General features: G+C 36.5%; 2 protein-coding genes across 12 annotated transcripts in view; both read right to left on the reverse strand.

The window, feature by feature from the left end:
* Positions 1-15140, reverse strand: part of LOC125679297 (brain tumor protein-like) — a 93998-nt gene that overhangs the window by 76509 nt on the left and 2349 nt on the right. For all 11 annotated transcript variants that reach the window (XR_008800044.1, XR_008800042.1, XR_008800041.1 and 8 more), the window contains exons 2-3: positions 7610-8070; positions 3033-3143 (exon numbers count right to left, since the gene is read on the reverse strand). Coding sequence is in view for 6 of the 11 variants with exons in the window: in XM_056154443.1 (XP_056010418.1) it covers positions 3033-3143; positions 7610-8059 (561 nt within the window). In the remaining 5 variants the exon portion in view is untranslated. The remainder of the gene's footprint in view (positions 1-3032; positions 3144-7609; positions 8071-15140) is intronic.
* LOC125679975 (piggyBac transposable element-derived protein 4-like) lies at positions 10298-11242 on the reverse strand. Its single transcript, XM_048919423.2, has one exon. It carries the CDS (start codon positions 11240-11242, stop codon positions 10298-10300), a length of 945 nt encoding a protein of 314 aa, XP_048775380.1.

Consider the following 15140-nt stretch of genomic DNA (forward strand, 5'->3'; position numbering starts at 1 on the left):
TTAACCTTTACAGGGATCAAAATTTACTTTTTTCACTACTAGCAAATTTTAGCTAGTGGATTATTTTCCAACTAGCAAAATTGAGCTTTTACTAGCATTTTTCAATCGATTGCTGTTTTACATAAATTTAAGAAAACAAGCATGTCTCTATCAAAATATAGGGGAAATCTTTAAAAATCTCCTTTAAAGTGCAATAATAAAAATAAGATTGCAAATTCTTTCATTTAAAATTTAATAAATTATCATACAACATACATGGTGCGTGGTGAGGGTCATAGGGTACACTTGTGCGGCATAATCGCTGTCCAGAGATCTGCCACCTATTTACAACATCATGTGTATTGAAATCTTGAAGACTGTTTGCGCCAATTCAAACTATATGTTCAAAACTTTTGGAAATTTCATCTAAAAAATTCTAGTTGAAAAGGAAACCCAGCGAACTCGGAAGTGTTTAACTATAGAATACAGAAGGACACCGCGTGAAACGGTGACACACTATCATGTGTTGTTTCATGTAGACACGGACGAGATCAACATGCTTGCTATTTAAATCAGGCGTCACTGAGACGCCCGAAGTGTGCTTGAAGTAGGCCATCTTCGACATCACTGACTGAGATGACCTTGGCCTTAGTTATTTATTCGATCCACGTTTACTTTTTCAATACTTGTATATTGATTCTGTAAAGCATTTCTATGCACAAGACAAAATTATTGTAAACTTCAAAGTATAGCCAATAAACCGAGGAAATCCGGGAAAAGATCGTTTTTTCTTCACTCGCAAAAAGTTGCGATCACTTGTGATTTTTTACTCGCAATTTCAATTTTTAACTCGCATTTAGCGAGTATTTCCCCTTAATTTCGTTGCCTGCTTTAGATCGCTTCATTTGCTTGCTTTGGATTTGAAAATAGTCTTTAACTATTCTTTTCATCACCAGTTCTTCACGTTCATCTTTTAAGTTTTTTATCAGTGTTGTGAGTCAGCGTGGTACATTTGGGCAGATTCCCGTTCATTCAAAACGCAACATCGACTCGAAATTTACAGCCAATGAAAATCCTTCATAGATTATACACGATATTCGCAACCAATGAAAATCCGCGATACGTACCGCTTTCAACAACGAGGAAGTGATATGCATCGTCTATATTTAACTAGTAAACAGTGTATTTTAACTAAAAAGTACTGGTTATTTCAATGAGAATAATAATTAACTTCAAGTTAAAAAAAAAAGATGCAATAATTTTTTTTTCAAACACGATTTGAACCGGCAACTTAGTTGTCTGAGGCGGTCAATTCGGTCGGCTGCCGGTTCCTAACGAAAACACTGTTTCAAGCATTCTTCAGGTAAAATATGTCATCTAAATGTTAAAATTTATGACTATGCAAAATTTAGATGCTTTGTATTACAAAATAACATTTCACTGGTGTGTTTGTATACACGAGAAGACTCGAGTCTTTGTTTACATAACACAGATTTAAGGCTAAAATATTTTTGCATTCAGAAGGTCAAAATGTTGGCTGTCAACATTAAACGAGTTAATTTCTTAATGTTTCACATAAAAAATAAGAAATATTTTGTTCAAAAATCGTGAACCAGTCCCTTCAAACATTGCTGACATCTCTTTGTACTTTTGAGGACATCCTTGTAAGACCCATGTGTTTACAATAAGTGTACATTCTGCTGATTGCGTGATATCGTAATGATTCAACCAATCAATGAGAAGAATACAATGAGGAAATACTGACCGCTTAGTAAAATTCAAAGGCAAAACCGGATATTCCGAATAACAAGATTTGTAAATGGTGAAATTTATTGAACCTACAAGAGGAATCATCAGATCGAGAACAAACTTTTCCAGTCTGGAAAGTAGAATTCCGATCTAAAGTGTTTAAGCAAACACTTAAGGAGGTAAGCTAATTTGATGTAGATGAAAAGTGGAGGACATGTACAACAGTATTTTGAAGTTGAAAATGTTCAAATTTACTTTATTTTGTCAAAAAATACAGTTTTAGTAGAAGGTAATCTGAAAAAAATTTAAAACCCCTGCTGGACTAGAACCCGCGACCTACAGTTTAGCAGTCGATGTGCCAACCTACTGAGCTACTCGGCTAGGTATTTAAATGGAAAAGGAAAAGTCAAATATTGCTGATATCGATTTTTTCATCCATGTTTTTAAAGGAAGTCAGCCATTATGACGATGTAGAGTACTACCTTAATATCTGACATTTCATTGCCAGCAAAATCAATAAAACCCTGGGTTCAGTTGCAAATTTCTCGATTCATTTTGTATTTAATCATTTGTACAACCAAAGATACATTGTTGACCCCTTCCCCAAATCAATTTCAAATACAATTTTACAAACATCAAATTCATGGGGTGTAGACCATTTATGAACATTGCATTATCAGTCTTCCAAAGAAGTATCCAACTACAACTTGATGCAAAGAAGTTTGATCTAACCTTCATTATAGTCTTTATATTTCTTTTTTTTTTTAAAGTGAAAAATCAATGCTTCAATCTATATCTAATCAATTTTGATGCAAAGAAGTTTGATCTAACCTTCATTATAGTCTTTATATTTCTTTTTTTTTTTAAAGTGAAAAATCAATGCTTCAATCTATATCTAATCAATTTTTTCACCATCTTACACTGTATAATATATATCAATTCACAAGAGGTACTGAGAGCAATGCTCACTAAGAATACCCCCCCCCCCCTTCAACCTCCCAAAGGGTGTTGTTAATAGGTATAAATAACCTCTTTCCCGAGTGTAAAAATAATAAATTGCATTTGGGAAATTTTGCTCATAAAACTTGGACCATTCCCCAACCCATTGGGAATGGGTCCGATATTCAGTCCAACTTTAAGGGGAGGGACGGCAATGTTACAGAACTTTTTTATTTAAAGCTCTATAGATATCTTAAAAAGACAAATTTCTTATCTTTTTAAATACATGATACCATTATTAATCACTTTGTCCTGAATGGAACAAGTCCACTTCGTTCAGACAAATATTGTCATGCAATGCTTACCTGACAGGTGTTGCAGAAAAAGTTCACATGCTCAGTTGGATGGCTGTCACAAAAGATAACCTTGTGTGCCAAACTGCGACCACCCTCTTTCATGTCCTCAAACAAGACAACCTAGAAAGGAAATTGACAATGCAAAACTAGGAAACCTTTTATTTCCAATGCTATACAGATTCAAATTCTTTTTAATTTTTACAGAATTTGAGAAAGTTAAACAAGAAGCCAATAGGGGTCTTCCTTACCTGGTACATAACAATATCTTCAAGTATCATTTGATTCGGATTTAAACTTTCTGAGTTATCATCCGGAAACCAAATATTTCTGATATTTTCATTTTATATTCGGTCACTGTGACCTTGACCTTTTTTCTCCAAAATCAATAGGGGTCTTCCTTACCTGGTACCCAACAATATATCAAAGTTTCATTTGATATGGATTTATACTTTCGGAGTTATCATCCGGAAACCAAATTTTCCTGAAATTTTCATTGTATTTTCGGTCACTGTGACCTTGACCTTTGATCATTTTTCTCCAAAATCAATAGGGGTCTTCCTTACCTGTTACCCAACAATATAAAAAAGTTTCATTTGATTAGATTGTAAACTTTTCGAGTTGTCATCCGGAAACCAATTGTTGACACCCAACCGCCCGCATCACCAAACCAATAGCCGAGTTCAACTTCGTTGTAACTCAGCTAAAAAGGTTTAGTACCAATGGAAAGGTCTTATCACAAGGAATACTTATGTGAAATATCAAAGCTCTATCACTTATTGTTCAAAAGTTATAAGCAAGGTTAAAATTTTCAAAAAGTAGGACAAACTCCAAGGTCACTGGGTCAAAATTATTGGTATCCATGGAAAGGTCTTGTCATAAGGAATACTCATGAAAAATATCAAAGCTCTATCACTTACTGTTCAAAAGTTATTAGCATGGTTAAAGTTTTCAAAAAGTAGGTCAAACTCCAAGGTCAAGGTGTCAAAAATGTTGGTACCCACGGAAAGGTCTTGTCACAAGGAATACTCATGAAAAATATCAAAGCTCTATCACTTACTGTTCAAAAGTTATTAGCATGGTTAAAGTTTTCAAAAAGTAGGTCAAATTCCAAGGTCAAGGTGTCAAAAATGTTGGTACCCACGGAGAGGTCTTGTCACAAGGAATACTCATGAAAAATATCAAAGCTCTATCACTTACTGTTCAAAAGTTATTAGCATGGTTAAAGTTTTCAAAAAGTAGGTCAAACTCCAAGGTCAAGGTGTCAAAAATGTTGGTACCCACGGAGAGGTCTTGTCACAAGGAATACTCATGAAAAATATCAAAGCTCTATCACTTACTGTTCAAAAGTTATTAGCATGGTTAAAGTTTTCAAAAAGTAGGTCAAACTCCAAGGTCAAGGTGTCAAAAATGTTGGTACCCACGGAAAGGTCTTGTCACAAGGAATACTCATGTGAAATATCAAAGCTCTATCACTTACTGTTCAAAAGTTATTAGCAAGGTTAGTTTTCAAAAAGTAGGTCAAACTCCAAGGTCAAGGTCACGGGGTCAAAAATGTTGGTACCCACGGAAAGGTCTTGTCACAAGGAATACTCATGTGAAATATCAAAGCTCTATCACTTACTGTTCAAAAGTTCTTAGCAAGGTTAATGTTTTCAAAAAGTAGGTCAAACTCCAAAGTCACGGGGTCAAAAATGTTGGTACCCACGGAAAGGTCTTGTCACAAGGAATACTCATGTGAAATATCAAAGCTCTATCACTTACTCACCGTGTCCAACCGTTACTTTGGGGGAGTCGCAAAAAAGAACGAGGGAGTCGATTTTCTTCGCTTCGAAATTCGCCGAAAGGTAGGTCACGGCTTTTTGTTGCATTTATAACTAGTATTTGCACAAATGCTATATTGCACGGAACAATACGATAAATAAGCTACATTTACATCGGAAGTTTGCAAGACTTAACCATCTGGTAAGCTCAAACACTTCGGATCTATTTGCAGAATTCATAACTTTTGCTACATTGATGACAAAAAAATATGCATTAATGAATATTTAAGCAGTATGACTAGATAGTAGGTGATCTAAATGTATTATTATTTGACAATCTTTATTGTTTGGCAATCAGAATTCGGAAAATACTCATTTAAAGAATGCAAGGAGACGATTTCTTATTTCAATGCAAAGGTAACGGAGGGGGGAGTCGCAAAATACTTTGGATTCAAAGGAAAAAAACATGGTGCACAATATACTTTTACCTGTTTATTTGATTTAAAGATACTTTTTAATTTATGTTTGCATGGATTATTTGATGATATAGATGGAAGAGCATGTTATGATTAGCGAGATGGTGGAAATAATACCACAAATCTTGAATGCAATTTGTAAAAAGACTTATAAACTGAAAGGTAGTCTGCAGAGGCACCTACAGTCCCATAACGATGGAAATCAATTCCAGTGTCATTGTGGAAAATAATTTTCACAGAACTATTTACTGAAAAGACATCAAAAAACCCATGATGAAGCAAATAAAAAGAAACTTATTTGTGAAGTGTGTGGAGCTTCATATACAAGTTCAGGGGCCTTGAGTGACCACAAGAAATTCAAACATAAAAATGAGGGATACTTGTGTACCCAATGTGAGAAGAGTTTCAAAGACACATACCAATTAATGAGGCATTTAGCAACTCATTCACAGGAGAGACAAGCTTGTACCAAATGCGGAGGTCACTTCCGAGATCTTGATGGTCACAAGAAACGCCGTGGCAGAAAATCGAGGGGGCCATCTGTTTCTTGTGAGATTTGTGGAAAAAAGTTCATTGAAAGGAAATATTTAAAAGACCATATTAAATACAAGCATTCGGCTACTCTAATCATTTCGTGCCCAAAATGTGGAAAGTCCTTCCGCCATAGAAAGTCTTCAAAAACCAATCAAAAGGTTTGTAGCTGAAAGTAATCACTCGATAAATAATGGGTTGCAACCTTCTCTCTCCTTTGAATGAGTTACTAACGGGTAAAATACTTAACTTTTGGACGAATATAAGACGTATTTGATTAATTTGAAGTGACCTCAGCATTTGGTACAAGCTTGTCTCTCCTGTGAATGAGATGCTAAATGCCTCATTAATTGGTATGTGTCTTTGAAACTCTTCTCACATTGGGTACACAAGTATCCCTCATTTTTATGTTTGAATTTCTTGTGGTCACTCAAGGCCCCTGAACTTGTATATGAAGCTCCACACACTTCACAAATAAGTTTCTTTTTATTTGCTTCATCATGGGTTTTTTGATGTCTTTTCAGTAAATAGTTCTGTGAAAATTATTTTCCACAATGACACTGGAATTGATTTCCATCGTTATGGGACTGTAGGTGCCTCTGCAGACTACCTTTCAGTTTATAAGTCTTTTTACAAATTGCATTCAAGATTTGTGGTATTATTTCCACCATCTCGCTAATCATAACATGCTCTTCCATCTATATCATCAAATAATCCATGCAAACATAAATTAAAAAGTATCTTTAAATCAAATAAACAGGTAAAAGTATATTGTGCACCATGTTTTTTTCCTTTGAATCCAAAGTATTTTGCGACTCCCCCTTTCTTAATCATTAACAAAGTTTGACTCCCCCCTCCGTTACCTTTGCATTGAAATAAGAAATCGTCTCCTTGCATTCTTTAAATGAGTATTTTCCGAATTCTGATTGCCAAACAATAAAGATTGTCAAATAATAATACATTTAGATCACCTACTATCTAGTCATACTGCTTAAATATTCATTAATGCATATTTTTTTGTCATCAATGTAGCAAAAGTTATGAATTCTGCAAATAGATCCGAAGTGTTTGAGCTTACCAGATGGTTAAGATGAGATTGAAATCCCCCCCCCCTTTTTATTTTCACATGATAATCATATAGGTCTTATGAGTATTTGTAAATGTAAATAAACCTAAAAGATTGGAGACAAATTGGGCAAAAATATTAGTAGGACATTTATATGAAAAATTTTCTTGTTTTCAAAGAAAACCACAAAATTTTCTTTTTTATTTACTTCTTTCTGGTACACAGTCCAAACCAGTAAGAAATTTGGCCATGAACATTATCTTTGCACAAGTTTACTAGTTGTAACAGGTGTAATGTAGTGTCCGCAACACAGGTTCTTTTCCAAAATTTGACGTGGCACAACTTTTTTTATAGGAATGCTTATACAAAAAAATTTTGGTTCTTGTACGCATACATATTGCACTTTCTAGGCAAAAGGTCAAAAATGTACAAAGTGGATTTTTATTTTTTGCTCCAAGTGCAACACAATTTGCAGAAATACTGTGAAAATGGCATTAGAAAGTGTTCATAATAACAAAAATCATGCCATACAGACAGAGTGAAATGACCCCAAAATCTGTAGGCTTCTACCTATTATTGTACAATATTTGAAAACTGTACGATAAAAACTGTTTGAGTTATCGTGTCACAAAGAAAGTGTTGATGGACAGATGGACAATGTGATTACTATAGGGCTTCCTGCATTTTATGCGGGGCCCTAATAAACCATGTGATGCCTTGCAATCATTACCTTAACAAAAGAATTCTCCTTACCTCATGATTATCAAAGCACCTCATAAACTGATGGGCAGTAACACAGTTGCCACAGAGGTAATTTCCACTGATACAATCTCTGCAACGTGCCACTGCTTCTTCCTTAGCCTTGCAACTGTTGCACAGAATCTGCTTATCCTCTATGGCTGCCATTTCAAGTAGATCAGAAATGACATACTCTGGTTGTAGGTTTGCAATTCCACTAGCTGGGATTTTTGTGTCCTGCTTACAAATTGAACAGGTCAACACATTCTTGGCCTCAGTATTCTCATTTTCAAGACAAGACTGACAAAAGACATGAAGACAGTTCAGGATTTTAGGCTGTTTGAGCTTTTCTTCACAGATTCTACAAGTGTGTTCATCATCACCTTCGAGAGTTATGTTTGGTATGGGAGATGTTTCTCTGGACTGATCTAGAGATGCCTCTGAGGAAAATTCTTTTGATGCCATGACTAGCCTATCTAAAGAAATAAAAATACAAGCCTTTTGAAATATATTCAAGTAATGCGGCAACAAAAGATGCATAGAAATTAGCTAGTCTGAAATATCTGACGTTTTCCTGGCTTTTTTAAAATTTTGATATAAATTACTGTGCCAGGAAAACGTCAGAACCGGCACCATTACATAAACTGGAAATTTGCCGCCTCCAGCTGGAGACGGCATTCTCGGGCCGATTTTAAATACTTGCGAGCCGAATGCAATGTTAAATTCATAACTAATCAATAAAACGATGCTTCTATCTATTTTATGGGTTCTTTCATCACATAATAGCCTCATGAAAACATTTTAACAAACTGTCAAGCTGTTTTGAGTCACGTGACTCGTTCACTCAAATGACAGCGAAAATTTGGTTGACTACAATTGTGTGCTTCTGTTATCGAATTTTGGAGTGATATTTACTTTTAATCGATATTATTAAGTACAAGAAGCATCATTTTATTGAATAATTATGAGTTCAACATTGAATTTGATTCCAAAGTATTTAAAATCGACCCGAGAATGCCGCCTCCAGGTGGAGGCAGCGAATTTCCAGTTTACGTAACGGCACCGGTTCTGATGTTTTCCTGGCACAGTAAATATCAAAATCATCAAAAAGCCAGGAAAACGCAAGATATTCCGGACTAAAAATTAGCGAGAAATACTCGCAAAATGCAAGTACATTTGAATTATAGTGAGTAAAGATAGTGAACACTCGAAAATCTTAGCGAGTGGTGATTTACAAACCATGATCGCATTCTGAACACATTAAACAGTGTTAATCACATCTCATTTTTGTTTTAGATATGTTAATATCTATTAACTCTAGACTGCTGCTTTAAATTTTGCCAAGATGACCGCCACTGCTGAATTAATTAGTGGAAATCCTTGATAAATAGTTGTATTGTTTAAATGCTAATATCTCAGCCATTTGCAACAATATATTTTAGACAAGTTATATGAGAATTCATTAGAAAAAATCAAGGATTTCAATTATGAGTTTCATTTTCTCAGATTTTTTACATTTACTGGTACAGGTAAGTCTAAAGGTGAAAAATACCACAAATATATACCAGGTTGAATAAATGCATAATTCTTCACCATTTTGTACTTTTAGGTACATGCAATGAAGTAGAAATTGTTCAATGTTTATGCCAGGAATAAGAAAAGGTTGTTCTAGGAGTTTATTTACACATTATGGACAGGTAACACAATTCATATCAAAGTAACAAAATGAAAAGAAAATGAAATACAGTTTCAAAAGATATGGTTATCACTGTTATATTTTATATGATAATGTCAATATAAGGTTGTGCACAATAATACTATTCACACATGATAATGTTTATTCACTGTCTGTGTCACTGTTGTCCTCATTACCTGCATCAGGTAACAATACAGCTTTGTATTGCTGTAGCGAATGGTACGCACGAAAGCAGTCAGGAACACAGAGGGGCTTTTAGCAATCTGGGCACCAGAAAGTGGTTTGCTTTCTCTTGAATCCATTCCTGTCAGTTTTCTTCGGATTGCAGGCATAACAATACGTGATACAGCTTAGCTTGCTTAGCACCTGGCTTGGGGGGAATGTAGTCCGGAAAGTGACGTTCTGTAAGACGAGTTGTTTTGTCTCCTGTGTGCTTTCTTCCTTTGTTGGTGGAAGGCTTAGGAACATCAGCAGCTTCCTTTATTAAAGCTGTAACAAGAGCCATCTTGAGTCATGACTGCTTAGCTTCTTGTCATCAGTGTTGAATTTGGTATACAAGAGGTAGGCGTTGACAACACATAGGTTGAAGAGATGGAAGAATAACTTCTTGTACCATTTTGTTGTCTTTCTCAGGCAAGGGTTGTATTGGCCCATCTGATCAGACAAGTCTACTCCTCCCATTAGACTAATGTATTCCACAATACAAGTTGGTTTCACAATATACTCATTTGTTGTCCTGTCCCGTTTATTGAGTACTGTCATGTTCGCTTCGTGAATCGTAGTCAGCATATTCACGTCTCGTTTGTCGTGGTACTTGACTGCCAGCATTTCTTCCCCTTCATTCCTTCGGAAAATAACTTGGGAAGGTTTAAGCTTGATGTTCCCTTTCAGAGCTTCTGGCACACATTTTCTGTTTTTTTCTGAATGTACCACAAGCGTAAGTGTTGTGCAGTCGCAACTCCCTGGAACTCTGGTGATGTGTAGTAGTTGTCCATGTAGACATGATGTCATTTGTCTAAAAGTCCACATCTTGTAAGCAATCCCATCACTGTTCTGGTTGTTCCAGTGCAGTCTTCATTCACTCCAATTGCATCAGACAGTGTACAAGGTGTACTGCCAGTATAGATGTCGAATCCAATGCAGTAACCTGACTTCACCTCACAAACTTGGTATAGCTTGATTCCAAACTTTGCGGGCTTTGCTGGTTGTAAACACAGAATCTTAAGTCTTCCCCTCCATGCACATGTGGCTTCATCAAAACTAAGATCTCTGTCCGGTAAATACACCTCACTAAATGCAGTCAATAGTTGGTTTACAACCGGTCTAACCTTGAACAATGGATCAAATCCCACCTGTCCTCCATTGTCTGTGAGGTGAAAGTTACTCAAGATAAGTAGAAATTGATCCCTGGACATCTGTTCACGGAAGAATGGAGTATCCTGAACATCGTCGGCCGCCAAATAATCGCTCACATCATTCTTTTGCACTAATCCCATGCAGATCGTCAAGCTGAGGAAAACTTTCATTTCCGCCATGTTGACTGGACGCCATTGTTTAATCCAACGGAACTGGCTTACATTCCCTGCTTCTACTCGCCTTTGAGCATACAAATTTGTTTGCTCAACTAACAAATTTATAAAATCATCATTCACAAACAGCTTCAGAAAAGTTAAAGGCTCAAAATCGTCCATGTCCACATTTAATTTCATTTCTCCGACGAACGGTGAATTCACAGGCGCGACATCTTCCCGAGACCAACCTTCTTCCAAGTCTATAGGAGAATCGCGGTCATTGTTGGGTACAAAATCCACCATGTGCACTTGTGCAAGCGTCTTTCTGTTCCCTAATTGTATTTCTGCAAGGTTGAAGCCCTCAAAGTCTGATCCATTATCGCTATCATCGTTAGGAAACTGAAACACTTCTTCGTTATCACTCCAATTCACATTCGCCATTGTACTTCCAATTCAAAATATTTCCCCCAACATTAAACCTCTGTATTTGTCGTTGTATTGTAATGAAGTCTAGAAAGCTTCCCAACGTATAAAGTAACCAATGAAAAACATTCTTACAAGTTTATTTTGGGTTGTCACACAACCTTGACGAATGGAAATCCCCCAAAGTCACTCAGGTATGTAAAACGACAATAGTCGTGCTCAGCAATGGCGGTCCGATAAACACAGCGCGACAAAGTCGCACGTAGCAGTCAAAGGGTTAAGTAATTCATATGTAAAAAAAAACATGAAACGAGCCTTGTTTACATAACAAAGAATTCTGATTGCTGTATCTCACTTGTAACTCAACAAGAGGCCCATGGGCCACATCATTCACTTGAGTCACCTTGGCCCATATCTGAAGACTTTCCATATATATTTGCATGTAAAACCTTAGTCCCTATTGTGGCCCAAACCACCCTTTGCAAACTTGAATCTACACTATGTCAGAAAGCTTTCATGTAAATGTCAACTTCTTTGGCCCAATGGTTCTTGAGAAGATTTTTAAAGTTTTTCCCTATATATTTGTATGTAAAACTTTGATTCCCCCTTGTGGCCCCATCCTACCCCCGGGGGGCATGATTTGAACAAACTTGAATCTGCACTGTCAGAAAGTTTTCATGTAAAAATCAGCTTTTCTGGCTCAGTGGTTCTTGAGAAAAAGATTTTAACTATATATTTGTATGTAAAACTTTGATCCCCCTTGTGGCCCCATCCTACCCCCGGGGGCCATGATTTGAACAAACTTGAATCTGCACTATGTCAGAAAGTTTTCATGTAAAAATCAGCTTTTCTGGCTCAGTGGTTCTTGAGAAAAAGATTTTAACTATATATTTGTATGTAAAACTTTGATCCCCCTTGTGGCCCCGGGCATCCAACCCCCGGAGCCCATGATTTGAACAAACTTGAATCTGCATTATGTCAGGAAGATTTCATGTAAATCTCAGCTTTTCTGGCTCAGTGGACCACCGCGGTGGCCGAGACGTTAAGAGTGTTCGCCCTGCATGTGGAATGCCAGGGTTCGAATCCCAGCCGCAACAGACCTAAGTTGTTAAAACAGGTAGTGACGGTTCCATCGCCAACCGCTCAGCAACAGGTGGGAATGTCACAGGTCCTTGGAGATGACCTTAAAAACGAATGCCCAGTGTCACAGTAGGTGTGGCACGCAAAAGAACCCTCACCGCTCAATGGCCACAAGCGCTGAGCATAGGCCTAAATTTGAAGCCCTTCACCGGTCTTGGTGACGTCTCCATATGAGTGAAAAATTCTCGAGCAAGCCGTTAAGCAAGATACAATCGATCAAGCTCAGTGATTCTTGAGAAGAAGATTTTTGAAGATCTTTCCTATATATTTGCATGTAAAACTTTGATCCCCTATTGTGGTCCCATCCAACCCCCGGGGGCCATGATTTTTTCAAACTTGAATCTGCATTATGTCAGGAAGCTTTCATGTAAATCTTAGCTTTTCTGGCTCAGTGGTTCTTCAGAAGATTTTTACATGACCCCACCCTATTTTTGCATTTTTGTGATTATCTCCCCTTTGAAAGGGACATGGCCCTTCATTTGAATAAACTTGAAAGCCCTTCACCCAAGGATGTTTTGTGGTAAATTTGGTTGAAATTGGCCCAGTGGTTCTTGAGATGAAAACGTGAAAAGTTTTCGACGCCGACGACAGACAACGGACAAATTTTGATCAGAAAAGCTCACTTGAGCCTTCGGCTCAGGTGAGCTAAAAATAATATTTGTAGAATTATTTCGCCCTCCCGCCTCACTTTTTTGGTTTGAAAATTTTAAGAACTATTTTACAAATTGGTGTGACCGAAGACAATTTAAATGGAAGCAGTACAAAACATCAATTTTAAAGATTTATTTTTAATCATTCACGACTTGGCCTCGGACATCTAATTGTCCACGCCAATAGAATTATTTCCCCGAATCTCCTATCATCACAACAACCCTATTCAATATTGAACAGCATTTTAATCAAATTATTATTGTAATAAAGTAGATCAGGGATTAAAATTTACGGTCGCCCGAGGCGACTAAATACTGGTACGGGCGATGAAAGGCACTGGCCCGGTTAGCGACCAGAATTTTCTCTATGTCCAAAGTTGTAATATCGATGATAAGGCCACAGTTTTTTTAAATTATTGGTTACAGATTTACAAAATAAAATTTAGGGTCGGTCGGGAGAAATTTTTTTTTTTATTTTCAATAAATCATTAACATTATTTCATGTATACAAATAAACAAAAAATTACTGAACATTCAATATGAATACTGGATACTTTACAACATCAAAGAGATATGACCTTATACATTCTCGGCTTATGTTCTACCAAAGTGTAACATAAATACATGTATTAGTTATACACCATGTACACTGAATTTGAAATTGCACTTTTTTCTCAAAATTCTAACGTACTAGTCACTCGAAAGAATTTTTTATCTAATAGATATTAAAAATGTTTATTTTATTTATTTTTTTCTCCTGAAAAAATTTAAAATAAGTAAACCAATAAATTAAAAAACTGTGGCCTTAATTGTCTCAAACAAGAGGTACTGTGAGCAATACTCATTAAGAATACCCCCCCCCCCCCGCTTACCCCAATCTCCCAAAGGGTGTTAATAGGTATAAATTACCTCTTTCCCGAGTGTAAAAATATGGTATGCCTTTGTAGAAAAAATTGGAAGATATAGTCCGAACACAAATCCATGGTGTAAACCTATAATTTTGACCTTGAGATCAAAGGTCAAGGTCATAAAGAGGTCATGAATGTACATGACACATAGTCTCATGTTGATACACTCATGTCTTATGGTATGACTGTGTCAAAACCTTATAATCGATTTTGACCTTGAGATCAAAGTTCAAGGACATATAGAGGTCATGAAGGTACCCAACACATCGTCTCATGGTGATACACTCATGTGTCAAATATGGTATGCCTATGTCAAAGAGCAAAGAAGTCATGGCCCTGACACAAATCCATTGTAAAAACCTTTAATTTTGACCTTGAGGTCAAAGTCATATGGAGGTCATGAAGGTACCCGACACATCGTCTCATGGTGATACACTCATGTGTCAAATATGGTATGCCTATGTCAAAGAACAAAGAAGTTATGGCCCGGACATGAATCCATTGTAAAAAAACCTTTAATTTTGACCTTGGGGTCAAGGTCATATGGAGGTCATGAAGGTACCCGACACATCGTCTCATGGTGATCCACCTGTGTGCCAAATATGGTATGCCTATGTCAAAAAACAAAGAAGTTATGGCCCGGACACGAATCTGGAGACAGACAGACAGTGATTCCTATATACCCCGCTGAACTTCGTTTTTTTGGGGGGGGGTGTGTGTGTGTGTGTGTGTGTGTGTGTGTATAAAAAGAGCTTTAGTCTCGTCATTCAATTTAATGCTTTCATTTTCAAACACATTTTCTGTTTCTTTAAATTCTACCCGGCACAGAAATTCTCTACTCCATTTAAAATAAAATGACCTCAACCGGTTTTTTTTTTTTTTTTTTATCTCTCCTTCATAAGCCCTGCTTTGATTCTTCCCAACCTTTTCCTTTTTTTCTCTTGGGACTTCTTGAGGACGAGAAGTCGTATTTGAATATAGAGACATTCCCGCACATTTGTCAACACCGAAAAATGGCTGTTTATGACGTAATTTATTAATTTGATAAACACTTTCTTATATTTGATTCAAATAAACTGGGTTTCTTTTAAAAAATGAAAATAAATTCATCTAAAACATAACTTTACACACATTAACATCGATTAGATGTCGTAAAACATCACTTTCGACCGCGACTTATTTATTAGAACTAAAAATAGAGATTGTGTCATCATGCGG

This window comes from Ostrea edulis, chromosome 2 (assembly GCF_947568905.1).
Source record: "Ostrea edulis chromosome 2, xbOstEdul1.1, whole genome shotgun sequence".
NCBI lineage: Eukaryota > Metazoa > Mollusca > Bivalvia > Ostreida > Ostreidae > Ostrea > Ostrea edulis.